Raw genomic sequence first — 26,946 nt, forward strand, 5'->3', positions numbered from 1 at the left:
CTTGTGGTCCGCATCTAGCAGACTTGTCACTTTTTGTCATGGCGTTTCCTTAATTTGTGTCTGGTTTATCGGTGCGAATAAGCAATTTACCACTACAATTTTCAATGGTTCATAGCGAGGGTGCTCACAATCTTAGCCACAATGTTAGATCCTTTAAATAAATACTGATTTAGTCATAAGATGGAAGTAATAGAAGAACATTGAATGGAAGGACGAATAAGGACCCAGTATTAAGTCTGAATTAGATGTTAAGAGTATACAATATGCAAGTAGCTAAAATTACTTGATGGGATCAGCCTTTCTGTTCGCTTTACTTCTATTAGTTTGCTTTCTCATAACTCAAACTAACAAAATCCTCTTTTTTTCGTTTCAGAATAAACGCAAAAACAACGGCTTTTTTAAACCACTAAATTAACACGCGATTTACAATGATGACCGCTAGTGAAGCTTGTGCCATGAAATGAACTTGAACTCTCGACTAGCGTAGTTTTGAGACAAACGACAAAACTAAGAGGAAACTTGCAATCTAATTGCAGAAGAACGTTTACATCCATCCATAATACCATTTAAAATACGAAAACGAACTACATTTAGTACTTGGAATTTCAAGATGATGTTGAATATTTTGTTGAATGTTTGAATTTTTATACACAATTGGATCTCCAGCGCTACTTAGGGTTTATGATTTTGTTGCGGTGGCGCAAGTACGATTTATGAAAAAACAAGATATCACCTAGGACATAGACTATTGTAATTGAACAAAAAGAAACTGGAGGAGACATTGAACACGGAAAGTTGAGAAAACTTATTAGAGTACAGTTGGTAAAAGTGGACAGAAACGCAAAAAGTGTTTGCAACGTTGAAGGAGCATAGCTTAGGAAAACATCGCAAGAAAAGTTGATTGATTCTACATAGGGAAAACAGCAACACCACCCACATCCAATAGAAAAACCACTAAGAACACACAGCACCGAGCAAAAATGTCTTCGGGAACATTTGTTGATCGTATCGATCCGTTTGCAAAACGTTCACTAAAGAAGAAAAGTAAAAAGTCTCAAGGTTCCTCACGATATCGCAACTCGCAAGATGTTGAGCTACAACAGTTGCCACAATTGAAAGGTGAGTTTTAAAATTACAATACTTCAATAGTTTATATTAGTTGATATACTTTTGAAATATGGTTTGCATGTTTGAAATATTATGGAAGAAAAGAAGAGAGAATGTAAATCTGTACTTTTTTGAAAATCTGTTGTCAATTGGCTTAAAAATGACAATATTTCAAAAATCGCAAATGCAACCACAACTTTCTGGAGTAACATCTACAATTTAACTTTGATTATATCGTATGAGACCTTTCGGATCTTAACTTTCTGATCTCATTAAGCCTCGAATTTCAATGTCAGGTTTGATCATAATCGTCAGCGATAGCGCTATAGTCCAAATCAAGTGTTAGCCTCCAGCATCGTCTTCCATCATTCGTTTACCAGTGATTTTCCTGTGATTGTTTGAAATAATAAAAACTTGTGTTTCCTATTCGCTAGTATTTATTTATTGGTCTTGCAAATACCGATATTTCGGGAACCACTTGTTCCCTTCATCAGTGCTAACAAGTCTAACATCCCTGTGATTGGTTCTTCAGTTGGTGAATCTAAGATTCTGCATCAGTTGTGTCCTCTCATTTTTGTCTTGACTTTTCTACTTGGCGTTGTCGTCAGTGCTCTCCAATATTCTGTGCAGTATGTTGCGTCCCAAAGCACGCAGCCTTTTCGAAAGCCTTACATAAGCATACGACGAATGGGTAGGACAGCGTATGCTGTGTTGGTTGCATTTTGTTTTCTCTACTCCATTTTATTATATATTCACAAATTTACGTCAGTTTGATAACTTTTAGTTAGATTGCCATTGATTTTGGGTTAGTATCCCGTCTTTGTCATGATTATCTTGTTTCTCCTACTAGTTTTGCATGAATTCCACATTAAAGGTGGATATTCGTATGCTAGCTTCAAATCAACGAAGATTTGATGCACGTTAATATTATATTTCCACAACATTTGTCAGTTGTAGATAATCGTAATTATTGAGTGGCTCGTATTTTGCCTAAAAACTCAAAAACGCATTTATTTGAAAGATAACATAAGTTAATACATTATTTGTGTTCTGAAATGAAGCGTATTCCAGTCAAACCGTTTTGCATAGTTGCATGGTAGTCGGAAGCGGTGAGGTCTGGACTATAGCCAGAACTTCTCATACGCTACCAAATAGTTTCAATCTAAACAGTAGGATAAAACTGACCGTTTCCACAGGGAAATATTATGGACTCGTATCTGATCGCATATTTGGGAAGCTATAAGTTTTCTTTAAATGGATGAATTGTAGCCTGTGAAAGTTTCCACTGATTATTTGATAAGACTTTAGAAGTTCAAGGCAGATCACAGCCTTGTGATTCCACCAATTACAGAACATTACCTTGACAACATGGATATTCTTCTTCGGTGTTGATGTTTTCCTTTTGCCCGGGCTGTACATACGACCTTTGAAATTTCGGGTTGTCGTACTAAATCTATTCTTCGTCTCCGATAATAGTTCGATGCAGAAACGACTTGGTTTTCTATCTTCCAAACAACATTTTGGGCATGCAAAATCGCCTTTGGATGTATTTCGCGGCTTCAAGTCATTTAAAAATTGCTTGTTGGGTAACTTGAAACGTTTTTGCGAGCTCTTTTTGCATTTGATACGAATCTTGATCGAGTAATGTTTCTAATTCTTTGTCTTCGAACTTATTAAGTTAATCCGAATGCTACTGATCTTAAACACGAAAATTATCACTTTTAAATCGTCGAAATCATTCCCTGTAAGATTTATATGATGATGTGAATTCACCATAAACTTTCACAAGCATTCGATGGGCTTCAGTTGCATTTTTCTTCCAATTGAAACATAAAATCAAAACTTTCCGTAAATGATGCTTATTTGGAAAGAGCCTGGACATTTATTACGCAATAAACAATGAACTTGTGCAAAAGGCTTCTAAGCAATATTTGGCTGATAGATATTGACGCCTCGCGATATACCAAGAGTCAGTTGTCGCCATCAATCGCCTTTGGGGCAGGGACCGAACGAAGTTGTACGTGCAATCGTTTTAATTTGTTACTTAATAATGTTTGCCAGACTTTCGTAAGAGGTTGATAGCATTGAGATGCTGCAGTAGATTTCGCATTGCAATACAAGCAACGCTATAAGTTTTTGCTTCTTTTTAAGGTGTGTAAACACAAAACCTTATTAAAATCGGTTTACTGTCTGTCCGTCTGTCTGTCTGTCCGTCCGTCACACGTATTTTTCTCGGAGGCGGTTATACCGATTGACACCAAATTTGGGAGAAAGGTGGGAACTGTGAACGCTCACGCATATAGTGAGTTACATCCTTTTACGTCCAGCTTAAGGGGGGTCCCCATACATGCAAAAGGGGGGTGTAAATTTTTGTTTCATCAAATATAGTCATGTGGGGTATCAAATTAAAGGTCTCGGTTAGTACTTTTCGAAGCCGGTCTTAGTTTTGACTTTTGCTGAAAAGATGGGGAGTGCGGGGGCTTGCAAGTGGTCATTTTTTTAACCAACCCATTCTCAGGAACTACCAAACCGAAAAATCTGAAAAAAATCAGGGGGCTGCCACTATATGGGGCCTAGGCTCCGAAATAACCTCCATACCGATACCTGTTCAAATAAAGTTAATAATAGTATATTACTATAATTTTTAGTAATCGACAGGAAAACCCGCCTTAAGTTCACCCTAGAATCACAGCATCGCAGCAATATAGGCTACAGTATAGAGCATGATCCTACCAAATTTAGTGAAAATCGAACTATTACTAACAAAGTTATTCTAGGTCAAAACTGTCGCTCCTCTGCAAATTCAAGACTATGAATGTCAATATCATTTGAAAGTGGCTATTTTCACATAATATATGTATATTTTACGTGCTACATGCTAATGGGACAAATGCACACTCAAATCTCTTTATAAAAGAAATACACAAAACCTTTTATACCTGAAGCGCCCAGCTTCCGGTTTCCCGACTTGTTTTGATTAGTTTGGACACTATTTTCCTATCCTAGCTTCTCAAGTTCTTGGGACTATGGGCTTGATTACTTTTGCTTGTATCCGAAGCTACTGTCTCTGCGGAAGCCATACCACTCGACGATGTGCCGGTTAATATTTCTTGGAAATACGCTATCTATCATTGCTGCACGCCGACTTATTTTATTCCCTGCAATGTCCTTACAGAAATTTATTTCGGGCTTACCAGCTGTTTTTAAAGTCTGTGTGTCTGTTTACTATTTGCCTGTCACACGCACTTTTCTCAGAAACAGTTACGTTGATCTTAAGAGGGTGCCCATACACCTAAAAGAGAGGTGAATACTTTTTTTCACCAAATAGAGCCATGTGGGATATCAAATGAAATGATTTCTGATGCAGATATTAGTTTTGACATTGGGGATCCGAAAAGGGTCAATTACTTCAAGGAGTCATTCCCAGAAACTATTCAACCGTAAAGTCTGAAAAAATTATGGTGGTCCACGCACATATCCAGGCTCCGAAATACTCTCCGTGCGCGTTCGTTTACTTATAATGGTTCTTCATCCAAGTATAATTCGTACAAAATTATTTTTAAAATCAGTTGCTCGTAATCAACATCTAAACATCTAAAATGATATTGATTGTTTTTTCGATAAAACCGTGATCTTTTTGATTTTTGAGTGATTATTAGACTATGTTGGGAGCATGTCAAACTGATAATTAAATTTGCATGGCTACAAATTTTTTAAGATGCTTGGGCTTCCATGGAGGGGAAAATCAGAGATTTTCAAACTCATCTCTAAACTTTGTCCTAGGATATTGTAAAAATTGTTTTTGTCGACACTGTCCTGAGTATAGAAATAATAGAAATAGTAGTTTCCTTATATAATCTTTGAGCATGTCACTTTTGAAGGATAGTGTAGATTTTTATAAATTAATTTTTATAAATTCCATTATTAGTACTTTTGGATCATATCCCATTATCATATCTTTAATTCTTCCATTCTAAAACACGAAAATTTGGGGGCTATCGTTTGGCTGAATGCAGCAAAAACAATTGCAGCCCCTCCAGTCTTTAATATTGTTCAAAAAAATAAAAAACTATTGTGGAATGATAGCATTTTATCCTACAATATTCAATATTGAACGTTAGTTAGCACGGAAGAAGGGAACAAATATGGGTTATCATGACGTGCATTTGAATGCTATTTTGATTTTCAGTTATGTTCGAAGCACATATGTCATTTTCTTTTCTCTCGTCTCATGTTTTTTGCAGTCTTGATTCACTGTCTTGGAAGATCTGTTTCTCTCATGGATTGTATATTTTGTAGACTCCGTAATTTACATTTAATCAGCAGATAGCCGAATGAAATGTAGACCATCCAGTTCTAGTTATTTCCAACTAGAACATATTTTACCTGAGATGTTATACTATGTGCATAAACAATAGAGAGCGTAATGCGGTGTGAGCGCTTATCTGATAAAAAGTTATTTCACATTAATGTGCGCATCAATTCCAGTGCTAATTGCGAGATACATTGAATGCGTCTATAAAATTTAAGGGTAATAACGACAAATAAGAGTAATCTGCTCGTTGTAAATTTCCGTTCACTCTGTGATGGGATTATATCGCAGATACGCAGATGATGTTGATCTGGCTCACATAGATTATTGAGGTGTTTGATAGAATCTCTGGCGTTTCGGACTAATTCTGTAATCGGTAATCGGTGGCCTTATTGGAAGTGTGTTAAATCATATCATTGTCGAAGGTTTAACAAATCCTTGAAATTATCGTTGTGTACATCATCTGTCAAGTTATGTCTTCCAGAAAGGTTTCCTCAAAATAATCGAAGCAGTCTGTATTTATGTATGTTTTTGTGTGTGGAAAAGAACTCTTTGCACAATAAGATTGGGAAAACTCGTTGACATGGGAAGGAATTCTACACTTAAATTTATTTTTTGCACTTAATTACTATTAGGTCTACAAATAAGTTCTGTCGGTTTTCACAATAGATGGCGTAGCTTGTTTTTTATTCCATTGTTCCACATTTCCAAACATTTATCGGAAAGCTACTGTCAATAGGCACAAACGTCAGTATAAATTATTTAATTGAAGTGTAAACAACAATACTTTTTTCATCAACGAAAATGGCCAATTTTGTACCAAATAATGTGTTTTTGCGGGGAGTTCTACTTCATTATTTCAATATGAAGAAAAAAGCAACCGAAAGTCATCGCATTTTGGTGGAAGTTTATGGTGACCATGCTCTATCTGAACGAACGTGTCAGAGGTGGTTTGGACGGTTTAAAAGTGGCAATTTTGACTTGGAAGATGAAGAGCGCGCCGGACGGCCAACAATTTTTGAAGATGAAGAATTAGAGACATTGCTCGACCAAGATCCATCGCGAACGGAAGAAGAACTTGGAAAAACACTTGGAGTCACTCAGCAAGCCATTTCCAACCGTTTAAAAGCAACGGGAATGATCCGAAAGGTCGGAAGTTGGGTTCCGTATGAACTGAAGCCAAGAGACGTCGAACGCCGTTTTTTCACGTGCGAACATCTGCTCCAACGGCAAGAAAGGAAGGGTTTTCTGCATCGAATAGTTACTGGCGATAAAAAGTGGATCCATTACGATAATCCCAAGCGTCGGGCAACGTGGGGATACCCCGGCCATGCCTCATCATCGACGGCCAAAGCGAATATTCATGGTGAGAAGATCATGCCGTGTATATGGTGGGACCACCTGGGTGTGGTATACTATGAGCTGCTAAAACGGAACGAAACGGTCACGGGCAAACTCTACCGACGTCAAATGATGCTTTTGAGCCGCGAACTCAAGAAAAAACGGCCGCAATACCAGCAAAGGCATGATAAAGTTATTTTGCAACATGACAATGCTCGTCCACATGTTGCACAGCCCGTTAAAACATATCTAAAGACGTTGAAATGGGAAGTCCTACCCAACCCGCTGTACTCTCCAGACATTGCTCCTTCTGATTACCATTTGTTCCGGTCGATGCAGCATGGCTTGGCTGACCAGCACTTCTCCAATTACGACGAACTCAAAAAATGGCTCGATGAGTGGATAGCGGCCAAGCAGGCCAATTTTTGGCGCGATGGTATCTATGAATTGTCTGAAAGATGGAAGAAAGTTGTGGCTAGCGATGGGCAATACTTTGAACAATGAATGTATAACCAATTTTTCACAATAAAGCTTCAAATTTAAAGAAAAAACCAACAGAACTTATTTGTAGGCCCTATAATTACGGTAAAAATACATAAAGTTTATTATGTGTTGCGCATGCTCTTCGAAAATGGGGAAATGCCTAAATAAATTGTTATTGGGAATGAAAAATAGATTTTCTTAGACAATAGAGAGCGAAAACGATGATAAAAGAAGCGATCCGTAGATCCGGAAACGGGTTCAAAGTGCCTTGCCTCACTTTAAGCTATATTTCATCCGCTTACTTACTTCCTAACCGATGTAAAATCTAAAAGCAGATCTGACCAGTTTACAACCCATCCGGCTGCTTGTTGGGCTAAAAACACTATCCACGTGCTGGCAGGTCGGACAACGCTATCAGTTCAGCTTTGGCCCTGAAAGGCATAAATTTGAGATGTTCCTGTGTTTGAGCATTCATAAAAAGTGTTTACCAGCGATGAAATTACGCATGAAATTAGCACTTCCTGTCCTCAACGGCCTGTGCGGCAACTGTCTTATCTCCTTTTCGACCGGCGGGATGCCCCAATCGTTTTTCGATCGATTACCGGCCGTCAAAATAGTCCAAACTGACTGAATCCCAACCACGTTCCAGTCACGGGTCAACTACCGACTACTCAGCCGTAACTGATAGATCGGTCTGATCGTGTATGGGGACCTTAAGGCTTGTTTCTTTAAGTTGTAATGGAGACCTTTCTTTTGAAGATAAATTGTACACGCTTGAGTGTGGTTTTGTTTCTATACAAAAAGTTAATATATAGTAGCACCTGAATATGAGTGCTACGTTATTTGGACCGTTATAACTTCCACTTGGATCCATGGGCGTTAATCCCATTATTTTTCAGCTTTGGGATTTAGTTGTAAGACGATCGAAGAAACGAAAAAGTATCAAATTGATTTCCCCATTTTTGTAAATTCCGAAAAAAGCTCTTTGAGAATTGCGTGGATTGCGAACTGTGAAGAGTTACATGTTCATAAACTAACCAAACTACTACTACTACACGGGATAAGTTCAATTATTGTGTTTTAAATTATACATTAGTTTTTCTGCAGTCAAGCGCTTGTTAATCAGTTTGAAGGCTGGGTGAAATTCTAATCACTTCTCCTCCACGTTATTATAGAAACATTCTAGTGCATTAACTCGTTGCGTTTGAAGGATCACAAACGGGATGGATATTGCGTAGGAAAAAATATGGCATCTGCGATTGTAGGCACACACGCTCCAATGCTAAGTTCATGTATGCATACAGCAAGTGGTAATATTCAATCTGTGCACACGTACGTATTTATACAGTACGCGTTAATTAATGTTCAATCTTTGTTTATTTAAGATGAACGAAATAATAGCATCCTCAATAAGTCTTGAAAATAAGCAAAGTAATCTTTTTTCATTGACGACCCATGTCGGTAGCAGTTTAAATCCTAAATAATTTGTTGTGTCATGCTGACAACATTAAGAAAAGACAGTTGGTGTTGATCGCAATGTAGAACAATTTTTGTGTTTCTTCCCTCCGAGCTTTCAAGGAATTTTCGATGGTAGTGTGAAGTGTTTAGTATAAATGGCATAAAACGGTCAACTTCTCATTATTTAAACCGTTTATCAGCGCATGTAAATTTTTATTTGCATTGTATTAACATTCTGAATCGAAGTTTAATTCAAGATCTCTAATTTCATGGTATCTTATGATTTGAGAAGAATGATTTTTCAAATTGTCGTGAAGTTTTGCCTGTGAACCATAGTCCACGATCAGACGTGGGAAGTGAATAAAGGAGTAATTGCGGACGAGGTATAGCATATCCCGGATACGCTTTACAGTGGCAACTCCATAATGCGTTATTTTAGTTACTATTTTTGCAATGGAATTAACACGAATGGATGTTATACGGCTAAGAACCGCCAGTGAGCCATTGCAATTTACGGAAATTTACAAATATCCCATCATTGTTTTTATGGTCGCCAATATCGTATTTTTCCTACCCATCAGATCTAATCTTGGCATTCAGATCATCCATCACGATCACAATGTCACCTTCGCTTTCATGAGTCTCCATTATATCAGAAATTTCTGTTGATGCATAGCTTTGTACAATTGCAATACTCCTTAATCTGGTCCGCAGGCAGAATCCTATCAGACACTAGCTCCCAAGTCGAGGGAGCGCACCTTGCGGTGCAAAAGAGAACAAAAGCACGACGCCGCAAGAGGGGGAGAGTAGTCTCCAGATTCAGTCATTTTGTTTGTCCAGTTTATATCGCTGGGATTCCCGCTCAATTTGGAAAAAGCGAGCATTCTCGATATGAGAAACCTCTTCTCAATAGTGCAAGATCGTAGTCTTGAGGTGGGTCCCTATCCGAAGCGTTGTTGACATCTTGGTAGCAATAAAATTTCGAAATTTGCAGGTTATTAGCTTTTTGAAAGCAAGGAATATGTTAAGTGCAGTCTTAAACTCCCAATTCAAAAAGTTTTTCAAATTTGCTTTTATTTTTGTACATAGTTGTGGCGCGGCAGGATTCGCAGCATTCGAAATTTATTTCGAATGTTGCGAGTGCGAGCGAATAGATGGCGCGGATCTATCCACTTTGCGTAGCACGCCAAGGGAGTGGAAGATCGCAGTAATTATGTTTTTCAGACATGTCACTGATTTTGAATATTAAGTTTGGAATTGAAAAAAGAACACTGAAGTCTTTTTGATTTGGAAAATAGAATTGGAGTTGAGTTCGCTGACTAGAATTGGAGTTGAGTTCGCTGATTAGAATTAGGACTAATAATATGTAAAACCATTAATATTAAATGTTCGCTTAAATATTTTAATAAAAATATAAGTAATGTTAATTACTTAATTGGTGATCCCGGAACTCGCACCAACAGCATCAACAACTAAGATCCCGAATTCCCAGAACCTGCAAAATTGAAAAACTCAAGCACATCATCATCCCCATCAACAAATCGCAGTCTGCGCAAGCACAATCGCTCAGCAGGCAGCCGCAACAACCGATTGGAGATAAGCAAGAGTTCCGCAGCCGCAGCCGCCATCGCTGCCGCAGCCACTTTCGCCGCCGCACTCAACTCCACCATCGCCGCAGAGGTCGAAGCCGCCGCCGTCACCGCCGTAGCCGCTACCGTCGCAGCCGACACCAATATCACCGCTGCAACCATCGCTATCGCAGCAGGAGCCGAAGGCTCCGCCACCATCGCCGCCTCCTCAGCAGGTGCCGCCGTTTTAGTTGTTATAAGTTAATTGTATTTCACTCTAAGTCAATATTAAAAGTGAATAATTGTCCACCATCGCCGACATTGGTGAAGTTCTATTAACGACAAAAATTCGTCCGAGCAACACGGCAGAAATAGAACTTCCAAAGACTGAGAAATCCTTCCAAAACATCAGTAGACCGTACGGCAAGCGATTTTCACGCGTTCGCATCTACAGTTGAGTGTGGAGTGCCGTGGTAAACATCACGAAAACGTGTCGCATCTTCACATCCCGAGTCGGAGCAGAGGCAAGAAAAAACGCGAGAAAACCTTCTCTACACAGTGTACTGCGCGACACACGTCGGACCCTCTCCAGAAGTAGATTTTCACGCGACTTCCCGTACGCACGCCCTCCTGCACAACACCTTTCACGCACCGGACTAGTCATCATTGCCACAACGATCAACAACAGCAACAAACGAACGGCCCCAGCACCGCCAACGCCGCAGCTACAGCCGACAAACTCGACCAGCACCGCCGTCGAGGAGTTATACTTAAGTGAAATTATTATTCATTTATATATAATATTTATTTATTTATTCAGTTAAAAAAAAATAGTAATAAAAAAATTGAAATCGCTGCAAGAGACGGCGTGCAGGTGTTTAGCATCGCGAGTCCTCCATTCTCATTGGTGGTGTTTTTGGTCTGCGCTGGATAGCGTCCGCTTCGTTTTTTCTCGTTTCGTGCGTGCATTTGTGGGTGCGACCTGCCGTGTCGGTGTAAAGTTCACCGCGTTTCAGTATAAACTCACCGCGTTTACATCTCAATCTCGTACTTCTCTGTAAGAAAAATGTCTTTTGACAATAAAGACACGGCAGGCCCATCGGACCCGCAAGTGACCGCCCTCGCCGTACGCGTTCCTCCGTTTTGGCGGCGGAACCCCGAACTGTGGTTCGTGCATTTGGAAGCACAGTTCCAAATGTCCGGCATCACATCGGACGCGACCCGTTTCAACTACGCGGTGGTCGGCCTGGACGAAGAGTCCATACTTCTGGTGTCCGACGTGGTGAAGTCGACATCGTACGTGCAGCTCAAGAGCGAGTTGATCAGGCGCCTGTCGGCAAGCGAGTCGGCAAAATTAGACCACTTGCTGGCAGGTTTAACGTTGGGTGATCGAACTCCCAGCCAATTGCTTCGTGAAATGAGGCAATTGGGTGGGAGCAAGATCGGCGACGACCTGATCAAGTCGCTCTGGCTGCGTCGGCTCCCGGAGGGCACCCAGGCGATCCTCGCTTGCGTCTCCGGTTCCTTGGAGGAACTGGCAGCGACGGCCGACCAGGTTCAGGAGGTGTACGTACGCCCAACCTTGGCGGCCGTTCAACCACCGTCGGATGAGGTGGGTGAATTGAGGCGCGAGATTGCTGCATTAACAGCCAGTATGGCCGAGATGCGGGCGACGTTGGACGCTCAGCGTTCGGGCGCCAGATCGCGAGCACGCTCGCGGTCTACCATCCGAAAAGGGCGATCAGGTAGCAGGTCGTCAAGACAGTCCACGGACCCAGGGATTTGCTGGTACCACCGCAGATTCGGGGATAAAGCGACAAGATGTACGCTACCGTGTAGATTCTCTCCTACCGCAAAAAACTAGGTCCGCGGGGGGTCTTGGCGGCGGCCACCCAGAACGCAGCGCCACGTCGCCTAACTATTTTCGACCCCCTCAGCGGGCGCAACTACCTCGTCGACACGGGTGCGGAGGTTTCGGTTCTTCCCGTACCCCAGCATCATCAACTTTTCCCTCAACCGCTCAAACTTGCGGCAGCAAATTCCTCCCGCATCAATACGTACGGGTATAGGCAAGTGGACGTGAGTCTTGGCTTGCGTAGGACGTTTTCGTGGCGTTTCATCCTGGCGGATGTCAGCTTCCCCATACTAGGCGCAGACTTCCTGTGTCACTATGGATTGCTGGTGGACTTGCAAAACAAGTCTCTTATAGATTCCACGACCAACCTTAATTCGTCGGGACATATGGTATCTCACCCAGGCAATAATCTTTCCGTTCTTTTAGAAGACATTACCGACTCTCGTATTCGGGCACTTCTCCAAAAGTTCAGCCAGATTACTACCAACTGTAGTCTCTCCAAACCAGTGAAGCACAATGTGCAGCACCACATTATCACTACTGGTTCCCCGATCTTCTCGAAGGTGCGTCCTCTACCATCTCAGAAACTGGCAATTGCACGGAAAGAGTTTGAACAACTCGTTCAACAGGGTATCTGCAGGCCCTCAAACAGCTGTTGGTCTTCCCCACTGCATATGGTCCCTAAGCCAAACGGCGAATGGCGCCCATGTGGGGATTACAGAAGGCTAAATGCACAGACTGTTCCTGACCGATATCCAATTCCACTCATCCACGACTTTGCGCATCACCTCGCAAATTGCCGCATCTTTTCGACCTTGGACTTAACCAAGGCTTATCACCAAATTCCAGTAGCTCCTGAAGACATTCCAAAGACGGCAATATGCACACCCTTTGGACTCTTCGAGTTCACCCGAATGACTTTCGGATTGTGCAATGCGGCGCAAACCTTTCAAAGGTTCATTCACTCAGTCCTGCGAAACCTCGAATTCTGTTTCGTATATTTGGATGATGTTTTGGTCGCTTCTTCCACTGAGTCTGAGCACTTAGCCCATCTCGAGTGCATTTTTCAACGTCTCCTTGAGGCCGGTTTAGTCCTAAACGTTGAGAAATGCAAATTCCTTCAACAACAGGTGAGATTCCTCGGCCATTTCATTTCCCCTGAAGGAATACAGCCCGACCCAGACAAGGTGCAAGCGATAACAAGCTTCCCGCGTCCAAAGACAGTGAGGGAGTTGAGGAGGTTCTTGGGCATGCTAAACTTCTACCGTCGTTTCCTGCCCAAGGCCGCCCATCTCCAGTCCATTTTGAACGCGTACTTGTCTGGCCCCAAAACTAAGGACACACGAGAGATCGTGTGGTCTGAAGAGGCTATCTGCGCGTTTGACAAATCTCGTCAACAACTGGCTGACGCTACACTCTTGGCATTCCCTCTGCAAGATGCACCCCTAGCCGTTTTTGTTGATGCCTCTGACATCGCAGTAGGTGCTGCCCTTCACCAAAAGGTGGACCAAGTTTGGCAGCCGTTGAGCTTCTTCTCGAAGCAGTTGAATCCCGCTCAACGGAACTACAGCACCTACGATCGCGAACTGCTCGCCGCATACCTGTCCATCAAATACTTCCGTTTCTCCCTAGAGGGCCGGCCGTTCACAGTGTTCACGGACCATAAGCCTCTCACGTTCGCTTTGAAACAGAAGCCCGACAAAGCGTCCCCTCGTCAGCTTCGACACCTGAGCTTCATAAGCCAGTTTACGTCGGACATCCAGCACGTGTCCGGGAAGGACAACATTGTTGCTGACGCTTTGTCTCGTGTCTCCGAAGTTAACATCCCCGCCTCACTCGATTTCTCGGCTATTGCCAAGGCGCAAGTGGATGACGCAGCACTTCAGAGCCTCAAGTCCAACCCCAAATACAAATTTCGGGAGTTGCCCATCTTCGGCTCAAACCTCTCGCTCTGCTGCGAAGACTCGGAAAAGGGACCTCGGCCATACATTCCGGCCACATTTCGCAAGGAAGTGTTCCACGCAGTTCACGACTTGGCGCACCCCGGCATCAGGACAACAAACCGGTTAGTCACCGGAAAATACTTCTGGCCCTCCATGAACAAGGATATCAATTCCTGGGCCAGAGAGTGCATCGCATGCCAAAAGTGTAAAGTCTCCAGGCATGTTAGGAAAGAAGTGGGCTCATTCCCCCGCACTACCAAGCGTTTCCACACCATACACCTCGACATAATAGGGCCTTTGCGAGACTCGCACAGTTATAAGTATTGCCTCACAATCATCGACAGGTTCACGCGGTGGCCTGAGGCAATACCTCTGAAAGACATTACGGCGCAATCATGTGCTGAAGCCCTCTGTCGAGAGTGGATACCTCGCTTTGGCGTCCCTGCAGTGGTCATCACTGACCAGGGAATGCAATTTGAGTCCACCCTTTTCTCCGAGTTAGGCAAACTCCTTGGTTTTAAACGCCAGCGGACTACGGCATACCACCCACAATCCAATGGGATGTTGGAACGTTGGCACCGGACGCTGAAAGCCGCCATTATGGCACGCGACGACCCGTCCTGGACGCAAGTCTTGCCTCTCGTCCTACTCGGCCTGCGTACAACCCGCCGAGAGGAATTTGCTGCCAGCCCCGCGGAGCTGGTTTACGGGGAGAACCCAAGACTCCCAAGCGATCCGGTCTTCGACAAGAGATCGGGTCTCACGGAGTCGGGGTTGGTGCGTCTGCTGAGGGACAATCTCCGGCGCATCAAGGCGCCACCACCCACTCGACACTCGTCCATACCTGCCAGTTCGCCCAAGGAGCTGGACACTTGCACGCACGTGCTGATCAGGACGGATGCCGTCCGGAAGCCGCTGCAGCCTCCATATGAGGGCCCGTACCGCGTTCTCGAGCGTGGAGAACATTTCTTCCAGCTCGAGATCGGTGGTCACAAAAAGGCGGTCTCTTTGTCCAGGCTGAAACCCGCGTGCGCCCCGAAGCAACGTCGTGTCCGCTTTGTGGATTAACGGCGAACGAAGTTCGGGGATCCGTCGCTGAAACCCCCTAGGTTTCATCTGGGGGCGGAGTGATGTGGCGCGGCAGGATTCGCAGCATTCGAAATTTATTTCGAATGTTGCGAGTGCGAGCGAATAGATGGCGCGGATCTATCCACTTTGCGTAGCACGCCAAGGGAGTGGAAGATCGCAGTAATTATGTTTTTCAGACATGTCACTGATTTTGAATATTAAGTTTGGAATTGAAAAAAGAACACTGAAGTCTTTTTGATTTGGAAAATAGAATTGGAGTTGAGTTCGCTGACTAGAATTGGAGTTGAGTTCGCTGATTAGAATTAGGACTAATAATATGTAAAACCATTAATATTAAATGTTCGCTTAAATATTTTAATAAAAATATAAGTAATGTTAATTACTTAATAGTTTTAAGTGTATTCACTTCTCCCAGCGGTGCAAGGATCCCTTCAGTTCGAGCAAATTGGTGTTTTTCCTACCATTTCCATAGCCTCTGTTATCTTTCTGACTTTAACTCAAAGGTCATTTAGCACCTTTTTTTCATATCAGTGGTTGTAGTTAGGAACCGTCCCACAAGCTGTTGCGGCCACGTTCGAATTCAGCTGGCCAATATTCCACCGAGTTGATCATGCAAAGCTCCCGTACACAGGGTTCAATTCGATTGTGCGTATTGTCTTTCAAGAGTAAATATAAGATGACGCCTTGATTCTCCTTACATCGATTTTTTCAAATGATTGTCACTCGACAACAAAGTGACTGAGATTTTTTTGACCTCCTATCAGGTCGCATGCGCAACACGTTCCTGAAATTCTGCTGACGAATGCTGCCACCTTCATATTGAGATCGTTTCAGACAGCTGTCGTAGATTGAGGTTTATATAATTCCTGATTGAATCTGACAGTAAATAAAAAAATAATTGTCGTCTCTTTGCGTTTCAAATCCGAAAAGAATTTTATGTAATAAGGTATAGACTTTTTGAGGAAACGAATTTTCTGTTCCGTTTTTAAAATTGATTTTATTTGCAATCGTTTCGCGTCAAACTAGAGCCTTTTTGAAACAAAAAAAAATTTACTGTTACCTATGTTTCTCATTCTGTTGCTTGCCGCATTTTGTTTATTTTGTGCTTTGGATATTGAACTGTATCATTTCCAAATATTTTCACTAGGATTTAGATAGCAAGAATGCATAAGTCAGTACAAATATTGCTGATAAGCAATTGACATTTTCTTTGGTAGAGCCAATCGAAACATTACTACCCAGAAAAACTATCAGCCTACGTTAGGTAGGTTTTCAGTGATAGAGCATCGTTTGCGTAATTTGTGACTAATACCTAAAACTAACCCCACCTGGTATTTTGAAAAAAGTCCTCACCTACAATATAGTACAAATTTTAAGTCAATTATCAATATATAGCCGCCATTAAAATTGGAATCTGAGGTGGTCTTTTGGATACCGATTCAACGATATTTTAAAAATAATAATAATAATCAAATTTTCCGCGATTAGCAATTTTCAGAAAATATAAGCTTTAGCTATTTTATGCTAGTCAATTTAAGGTCTATCCAACATCGTTATCATTTTTGGCGCACAAAACACCTACATCGAACTCTGTAATGAAATCTGCACAGTCATGCCTGCTTTCATATTATCTCGGTTAACCCAGTTATCGGACCTATTCCTTCCGTTCCAGACTCGCCAAAGGTATCCATTTTCTTCCATGCAAATATGATTCCGATTTAGCATTTTCCTTTTGTTCCTTGGAGTACGATGAAACAATGCATTCAATAGAATTATTGCAACTGCGTTGATAGTGAGATTGGTTAACGCTACTTCATTTTGTTGCCCAAAAAAGAATGGAAACTCATCATTCAGACGTGAATTGCGACAAAATTTCAATACTCATTATGTTTGGTTTATATTGTCTTTGTAATTTCGTTATTAGTCTAAGTTGTTGCGTTGTAGGTGCGATAACAAGTACGAGATTTAGCTTTTACGATTTGATAACTCCTCGTTAACCCCCGCTTGTTCAGAAAGATACAAAAACAATTACAGCGTGAGAAAAATAGTAGCGTGATGGTCGCATGCAGAACATTAACCCATAGTACATTTGTATCAATAGATAACCCGCAATATAATTATTAGAGATGTTTGGAATGAATTAGTTGTTGCGGAATGCGAGCGTCATAGCATATGTAATAGTCGTGTTATCATCCCGTTCTGGTTTCTAAAATCTAAATGCTTAAATTTTGCCTATCCAATCTACGGCTGTTAAAAAAATGGTTATGTTGATGGGGAAAATGGAGTGCTTTTAAGTTCAAATCATAGGAAATCAACTCGAACGGCGAAAATGCTTTTATCATAGAATATCCATTTTCAAAGTCCGTTTACGATTATGCGCAGTTGTTCAGAAGCGGTTACAAAATTAGTGGCATTTAAAACCCCGCCCATACATTGCATTTAAGGGAAAAGGGAGTGAAACTGTTTTTCATCAAATACAATATGGAGTGAAAAGTCCGCGGATTTCCTTTCGATCAAATTTTTATTTATTGTTCAGTGTCCCCTTCATGAGCTATACATTTTTTTTGTAGAAAATCCCCAACATTTCCACACCTTTCGGAACGCATAATTTTTCAAGTGCTTCAAATAACCCCCTATTTCCTGTTTGATCTCAATATAATCATGTAACTTTTTAAGGTTTTGTGTAAACACAAAACCTTATTAAAATCGGTTTACTGTCTGTCCGTCTGTCTGTCTGTCCGTCCGTCACACGCATTTTTCTCGGAGACGGTTATAGCGAGTGACACCCAATTTGGCAGAAAGGTGGGAACTGTGAACGCTCACGCATACAGTGAATCCTTTTGCGTCGAATTTAAAGGGGGGTTCTCATATAGGCAAAAGGGCGGTGTAATTTTTTTTTCATCAAATTTGGTCATGTGGGTTATCAAATGAAAGGTCTCGGTTAGTGCTTTTCGGAGCCGATCTTAGTTTTGCCATTTGTTTGAAAGGTGGGCAGTGCGGGGGGTTGAAAATAATTATTTCTTTAGCGGACCCATTCTCAGAAACTACACAGCCGAAAAAGTCTGCTACTATGGTACCTAGGCTTCGAAATACCCTCCATATCGATGCATGTTCAAATAAAATTAATAAAAGTACATTATTCTAATTTTTAGTTATTGGCAGGAAAACACCCCTTAATTTCATCCTAGAATAACGAAATTTTACAACAATGTAGGCTACAGCATAGAAGATGATTCTACTATGAATTTGATGAAAATCTCACTATTACTAACAAAGTTATAATAGGTCGCTGTCGCTTCTGTACAAATTTAAGACTTTGAATGTCAATATAACTTGAAAGTGGATATTTTCACATAATATGTATATGCATATATTACGTGCTATATACTAATGGAACAAATGCACATTCAAATCTCTTTATAAAAGAAATAAACAAAACCTTTCATATCTGAAGCTTCCAGCTTTCCGGTTTCCCGATTTGTTTAGCCTTTTCAAGATAATTTTTAAAAATTATTGCTCACTTCCCGGGTGATTCTAACGTCATTCCAGGCTGTTTACTGCACTCTATTATGCAGGGCTGCACACATATGCCGCTTCGCAAACGAGTATAACCTTACAATCAGAGAACACGATGTTATTAAACTGTACAAAGGTTGACACTATTGGAATATCATGGAATTTTTTCTTGTATCGACAACTATATGTCGATTCATGTCGGTAGTATAGGTCTGTGAGGCATCAAATGAAAGGTCTTAAATATGTTAGCATCGCATCAAAGTAAATAGTTTTACTTAATCGATGTAGAGACACTACGAGCTTTGAGCAGACGGAATCGCAAGCATCCAAATATTCTTACAAAAAAAAATTGCAAACCCTTTCCTATCTGAAGTCCTGAGTTTCCGATTACCAACTTGTTTTCTCTTTAATAATTTTTTCATGAAGCATTTACACAAATAAGGTTTATTAGCAGTCACTTAACACAAATAGGAATGATTAGGTGGACCCAATCAATATGTATTCAGAATTATAGCATCTATTTTGTATTGCCAAAAATGCATCATAATTATGAAATGACATAAGATTGAAAATTGTTGTGATAATTGACTTCAAAATATATGGCACGGAAAATGGTCGGTTTTTCACATATTGCAGGCCAATTCCATATATCGCCCTGTGCATTTGTTTGAATTGGCGAACCTTAGCGCAAAACCGGGATGTCTGGAGTTCTTCATTAAAGCAGACCTAGATCCGATACCGGTTGTTGTGCTATTGATGATGATGATTTGCTTGAATATCCTACTGCTGCGTACGGTGGCTGTCAACGATGACAGGGTTCTTGCGAATATATTCTTACACGCGGCCCAATAGACAAAAATATTCACTCAATCGGAATTCGTCTGCTCACAGGAAAATTTTATTCATTGGAAAGAAAATCTTCGTTGTAGATAAAACGTAAAATGCGTTTTCATCGGGAAAATTCACTCCTCCAGTTGAGAATGTTCCACGTGTTAATGTCATGGCAGTGAATGAGCTATGACGATATAACCAAGATCCACTTTTGCGAAGAAGTGGTGAAAATCGGCTGAAATGTACCAATCGAGTGTTTTGTAAAATAACGTAGAACGACTCAAAGAATCAATTTTTGCCAATAAACGGTAAACCGTCCTCAAGGTTGTTCCAACTCACAAGATAGAAGCGACTCGACTTGGCTTAGGCACAACGCCTCCTTAGATCACTAGATCAGGTCAGGTCACAACCCCACTTTGAATGAGGTTCTCCCATCGCCTATCCATGCGGGTGCGTGGTTTGATTAACGAACGGTCGGAGTCAGTCTTCGACGATGAACTTCACTGTGAGTGAATTGTTTAGCTATCGACAGTAGTTGAAAATGTTACTTTGTAATTCATAAGAAACGGTATTTTACGTAGCGATCAATGATGACGTAACTGAATAAATAGAGAAATAGGTTCAGTTCTCTCAATTCCTAAACAGACGGTGTGAATACTATGGCCCGATCGAAGGAAGGCCCACCAAAGGTTGGAATCAGCAGTAGTTGAAGTAGGGCTCTTGGTTATGGATTTGGAAAAAAATACGAACTCCAAATGTGAAAAATTACTTCCATCAAGTAGAAAATCACGATTAGTGAATACTATTTCAAACAGGTGGAGAATTCAATCGCCACAGATATCAGATCTTTTCAGATTAGAGGGCACGGTAGTTACATGCACTCAGTTGTAGATGCTTTTAGCAGGAGCATAAATATGAATAAAATTAATGGAAATGAAATGATGTCTTCTTTATCAATTTATTAGGAAGAGATATTGAGAATGTTACTTTGATATCAAATGAAGTTGTACACTATTCGATAAGATAATTCAATTCTTCCAAATTTCTCTCGCAAATTCTACGTACACTATTGTTCAAACAAGAGCACGCGTGCCTTACCGCTCGTATAGGTTTCTTAAACGATATCTTAATGTTTCATTCGAGCTAATCATTCCAGCATTCGGAATTGGCAATCTCAACGTAGAATAAACTGTATTCCTTTCAAAAATTATTGAGGACGTCGTTATAATAGCAACGCAGAAAAAAGTCTATTTAACGTACAATACTAAGATATTAACTTGTTGAGGACATTAGTTTTAAATTCAACCACTTATCAGAAAGATGGCGGTGCGTACGAAAGTTTTTTTCGCTTTTTTTTTTTGAGCTTTTTGTGAAAACTAGATAAAGATACAAATACGAATTTTTCTAAATATATTTATTAATATCTTGAGGATGCGTAGTAATTTCCAGCCCGATAGCATCTCCAAAAAAAGTTTTTTTTCTATTGACGCGCTAGAGGGCGCTGTGCTCATCCTAAAGAAATAAAATAAACGGCATTTCAACGTGCGGAATTAACCGAACGTACAAGACAATGGTACAGTAAGAGCTTTGACCCTACGGTGAGACGTTTCGAGCGGAACAGTTTTTGTAAGCTGAAATAGACTCTGTTGGTAACCAACAACCGGGCGGATTCCATATTATCGGCTGTGATTTTCGACCCTCGATAGGATAAATTTTCAACGATCTCAAAGTTGTAGCCTCCTATCTTTTTTGTTTTCATTTGGCCAATGCGATTCGATGTTGCTCTTTCGTGACGTTGCCACCAAGTACTTCCCCTTGCCTTCATTAATGTGCAGGTCAGAGTCTGTCTAATCAGTCTTATTAATTTCGTCGGGATACCGAATTTTCTCACGGTCGTGTACAGTTTCATCCTGGCTATGCCGACATAGGCGGTTTTAAAGTCGATGAAGATGGTGATGACAACAGTTTTTCCATCGCTTTCCGCAGAGAGAAAATCTGATCTGTTGCTGATTTGCCTGGAGTAGGCCCATGATGTTCTGAACGTATGGCGCTATCCGGCCGAGCAAGATAGCGGAGAATATCTTATAGATGATACTGAGCAACGTGATAACTCTATAATTGCTACACTGTGTGATATCCCCCTTTTTATTTATGGGACAGATAATGCCTCATTATCAGTCGTCAGGCATTGATTCGCTGTCCAACACCTTGAGCGATGTTGATGATGAGAGAGTTGATGAACCACTTGGTGTAGTTGGTCGCCTCCATATTTAGCCAATGCGGCTGTAATTCCATCGGCACCTGGCGACTTATGGTTTTTAAGTTGGTGGATTGCACGGACTGTGCTTGGTGGTGGCAGCATTTGTGCGTCGTCTCCAGTTGGTGGGACCTCCAACTCGCCGATATTTTGGTTGTTGAGCAGTTCATCAAAATACTCAATCCATCGGCTCCAATAATCCCATTCTGTCGAAAATCAGATTTCCCTCTTTGTCTCGGCAGGATGACCATCGAGGTGTATAAGGCTTCATCCTGCTAACTTGTTGGTAAAACTTGCGCGCCTGGTGCAGTTGGTCCCATCCTTTGAGAATGCAACATTACTCGGTATGAGGCATTCTTCCGTTCCGTTGCTATCTTACATTCATCGTCGAATCAGCCGTTCCGTCTCTTCTTGCGGCTGAGGCCAATTATGTTTTTGGCCGTATCAATGATAACATTCTTCAGGGGATTGTGAGGACCATTTGTTGATGCTTGATCTCCAGGACATCTGTTAGCTGCGGTTATTGTGGCATCCATTTCCCCCTTATAGGTATTATGGAGGGCTGTGTTGTGGATGGCTTCATTGTTAACTCTCGCCTGATTGTTAGAGGGGATTTTGGGTGGTGTTGTTATTCGAGCTCGGAGCACCATGCCAACGAGATAGTGATCCGAGTCTATATTGGCCCCCTATATGTTCTGACATTCATCAAGGCTGAGAGGAGGCGGCGTTCAATCGGCACGTGGTCAATTTGTTTGGAACTGAATAATCCGCAGTCCTTTATAATTGGTATCCCTATGTAAGCTATGGGAGCCGACGTATCGCCTGAATACGGGCTCTGTCCCTTCTTGACTGTTGAAATATCCAAGTATGATTTGGATATCATAATTGGGACAGGCTTGGATGGTCCGCTCAACTGCCTCGTAAAAGGTATCCTTTTCCGACTCTGCAATCTCCTCTTATGAGGTTTTATTTTGCTAAATTTGCCTGGCAAACGAAGAGGGCATAACCTTTCGCTTATATTTTCAAAGCCAATAACAGCAGGTTTCATTTTTTAGCTGACTAAGAAACCTACTCCAAGGACATGGTTTACTGGATGACCACTATAATATATGGTGTAGTGTGTGGTGTAGTGACTCTTCTCCAGGAAACCGGTCCCTGTCCAGCGCATCTCTTGAACCGCTGTTACATCAGCCTTCTATTGGGACAAGCTAGCTGCTTGGCAGCTCCACCTCTGTACAGGAAACGCACGTTCCACGCGCAAATCGTTATCCCGTTGTCGTTGCCGGGATCGTCATTGCATAGTCAATCCAGTTCGAGGCTCCTTTTGTGTTTTCGTAATGGTTTGTTTTCCGTGTAGAGATGTCAGCCCTACCCAACCCCCAACCTGGAGGGCCAGTTTGTCCGGTTTTTAGGCACGGGCGACTCGCCTTCAACTTTAACCGTCTTCTTCGTCGTTTTGAGTGGTTATAGATAACAATTGTTAAAGGGACGAACACTGAAGTATATAATCGATCACTACAAATGTTTTGTATGCGGCTATTATGCAACCATGTTGCCCATTGTCCGAAATAATATCCATTAATAGCAATCTTTTGGCACAGTTATAGTCTGCTCCCGACTATTTCAGCTTATCATGTGAAACGTAAGACACCTTTGCAATTTTTGTTTGAGAATTTACTTGGATATAATTCACACTCGCGCCGTGTTTGCGATTAGCACTTGTAGGCACTTTCAGTCACGCTGCTTCCAGAACAGAGTTGACAGCGTCTGATGCCTCTGCCGAAACTGGACGAAACTATCAGTCCACCTTTGAAACTTTCCTAAGAAAAAAGTGTCTTTATTACAGCATATTAATAATCGGATTTTTTTTGAGTTCTTTATTTTAATAGATATTTGTCCTCTATTGCATATCTCACTTCCATCGAAAATTCATTGGTAAATATTTTTCAACAACAACAACGGGGAGAGTCACTTTAGATTTATCATTTTCTTGACAATTCTTAACCATATTGTTGAAAATGGGTTCAATTGAGTATAATTACAAATTATAATATAAGATTGAATATTTATCGATTTACTGTCTAGCATAAGTGGTTTGTATATTAACGAATAGGAAAACGGAACATGAATCTACGCAGCCACCTGTCATTGAAAGAAAATTTATTAGGAATCGTTTTAAGAACATCTAGTCCTTTCGAAATCGATTTTTTGTTTATTTGCTCGTTTCTATAATCAATGTTTCGAGCCAATCCCGTATCTGAACTGGACAAAGGCAGAGGAAAAAGAAGATTAACGAGTTTATTGTAATGAAATTTGATTACAATTGATGACAATTGCCGTTCTTATTTTTTTCAAAGATAAAAATCAATCGAATATGCAACTTATTCAACATGGGCTCCATTTCCTTTAGGTTTGGACCATTGTTCAGGTTATGATATATTTTATGAGAAACTCCAGGTTCATATTGCGATTCGATTTAACCTTCGTTTATTCTATTCCAGCTTTACGCCGAAACTTGGCGTTCCTGGCTAGATGTAATCAAGTATTTCAATAAAGCCTCGCTGCTCAATTGTAATTCTTTCTCATTGATTATACATATTATGATGGCCTATTAGGCTTGTTAGGCAAGTGGGTTCCACGCTCCACTACATGGTACATCCGACAATCAAATTACCACCATTTCTTGATGTGCACCGTCACTTCCTCCTTCAAATTAATATCTACATAGGTATATCACTCTTGTGTCGAGGTATTTTTTCATCTCGGTGGTGTGACGATACATACATCCTAGTTAATTCTCAATTTCCAAGTATTTCTTGCATATATAAATATAGATAGAAAATAGAAATATATCCAGCCTTTACTTTAGAAATGTTCAATTCGACTTTGGGTGTCTCTTTTTAAGGTTTTGTGTAAAACATCAGTTTACTGTTGTGTCTCTTTTTCGGTCCATCTATTGCATACACGAAGTTATCTCGAGGATTGTTTCACATTTGGACTAAATTTTTATTGAAAATATTCTAACTCTACACCTCTAGGTATGCAGTAACTCACATCATGCTACGTTGAATTTAATGGGGAGGGGGGATAGTGAAAAATATGGTCATGTGTGATAATATTTAAAGTCTCGATTAGTACCTTCTTAAGCAGATTTTAGTTTTGACACCAATTGCAATGGCGCTTAAATTATTAAATTAAGGGACCACTCCCAAAAACCACCTAAGCCAAAAATCATGGCGAAATCTCTATATCGACATTGAGGCCTCAAAATATCCCCATTTCGATATCTGCGAAAAAAAGTCAATAATAGCATCTCATATAGATTTTTTTTAAATTTACTGAGTATTCCCACTGAGTTCCCGCTTCTGATTTCCCCTGGGGTTCGCTGAGTCCACGGAAGAATGACCTTCCTTGAAACGCCGACCTGTCGACTAATGTAACAGATCTTGTTGTCCTCTCGATACAGATCCTAGATTTGCTGGCGCGTCTCTATAGTACTACAAAGAAAGTATCTATTAGATAAGAATTTCTGTAAAATGAATCAAACGTTTGCGAGTGAGCCTTATCTTGAAATCTCTTAAGCCAAAAACATAGCGAAACTTCTTTACGGACATTTACAACTTAAAGTACGCCCCATGTCGCAATCTGCTCAAATACGGTAAATATTAATATCTTAAATATATTTTTGAAAATTGACTGTATTTCCACTTTTCTATCGTTTTTGGTTTGCCCAGGAGTTCGCTGGCAAAACAACTTTGCTTGAAACATCAAGCTATACACTGATGTGAGACTTTTGCCCTCTCGACACATATCCTCAATATGCTGTCGTGTCTCCTTTGGCAAAATTCGGCTGCTGTATCACGGCCAACAAGTCAAAGTGAATCGAGCGGTGCCACTACGTGGAGGTTCGCCTGAGCCACTTGGTTGTGGTCTGGCTGACATGGTTATTGTCCCGTCTTCCTCACCGCCATCTCAGGACACCACCTGAATCTATAAAACAGTATATCGCCAGTTTCATAAACTATGAATTTCTCAAATTTTACTAGTGCGATTGAAAACTTTATATCTAACTTTTTGACCTCCATGTAGTTCATGGTGCATAATACTGGGAAGTTTGGTAGAAATTGTACTATAATATGGGCGGACATATATAACCTTAATTTACTTTATTTCTAATACTTAAGTCAGCTGTCATTCCGCAGTGTATAAGTTTGTTGATAATTATCATTATAGCTACCAGTTCTACAGTGGGATGCACCTCATAAGGAGCGCACCATGTGCATTTTCAAATGACGCTGTCGAAAGGCCTCTTGAAAGTAAAGAACGCAGGAAATCCACACGTTGGTCTAAGATCAGGTTTGGTATTGATGTGATCAATGCAGAAGGATCCAAAACGAAAAATACCTTCTTTCTTATACAGCCTTGGCCATAAATATTAGGCACTCTATGTTATATGTCTTTTCCTTGTTTAGCATAAAAAATGTAATGTAATCGACTGCGTTGTATAAATTATACAATATTGTTAATATTTTGTTGGTCCACTCTTGGCCTTGATTGCAGCATCTATTATTTCCGTCACACCTATATTAGCTTCACAAATTGCTGAGCGAATGTGGCGTTCCATTCTTGGATGAAAACGTTTTTGAACACTGGTTTGGATTTAATGCTATGCTCCCTTTCTTTATGCTTTAGGGTGTCCCAAAGATATTCGATGGGCTTCACATCTGGGGACGGGCCGGCCAATCTAACAAGACAATCCTATTCTCTCTAGACAAACCGATTGCGATAGCTGATTTGTAATAGAGTGAGTTAACTTGTTAGAATTTAACACCTTTCAAGTCAGTGTTACCGAAAATGTGCGTTAATAGAGGCATCAAGCCAGTTTCTAACAAATTTATATACTTTTCACTGTTTATCCGACCTTCACAACGGACGATTTCCCCAATACCACTAGTTCCCATACCTTTTAATAGCATAAAACTGTTTCCTCCGTGCATAGCAGTAACCGTTTCACATATCCAAATAATTCCGAATTTGGTCATCATTTTCTTAATTGCAATTAACACATTTAGTTCAATACTCCCGACCGCATAACATTACTCGAATTTTCCGCTGTGCCATGTTGACGTCTTCTACGGTTTCTTTATGACTCCATAACCGTTAAAATCCACTTTGGCAGGTCCCTG

At 40.9% G+C, this 26,946-nt stretch overlaps 1 protein-coding gene across 2 annotated transcripts in view; it reads left to right on the forward strand.

The window, feature by feature from the left end:
* Positions 1-26,946, forward strand: part of LOC119653191 (serine/threonine-protein phosphatase 2A 56 kDa regulatory subunit epsilon isoform) — an 80,766-nt gene that overhangs the window by 38,596 nt on the left and 15,224 nt on the right. For both annotated transcript variants that reach the window (XM_038057749.1, XM_038057748.1), the window contains exon 2: positions 374-1,119. In XM_038057749.1, coding sequence (XP_037913677.1) covers positions 981-1,119 — 139 coding nt within the window. In that variant the 5' untranslated portion in view covers positions 374-980. The remainder of the gene's footprint in view (positions 1-373; positions 1,120-26,946) is intronic.

The sequence above is a fragment of the Hermetia illucens genome, chromosome 3 (genome assembly GCF_905115235.1).
Source record: "Hermetia illucens chromosome 3, iHerIll2.2.curated.20191125, whole genome shotgun sequence".
Lineage (NCBI taxonomy): Eukaryota > Metazoa > Arthropoda > Insecta > Diptera > Stratiomyidae > Hermetia > Hermetia illucens.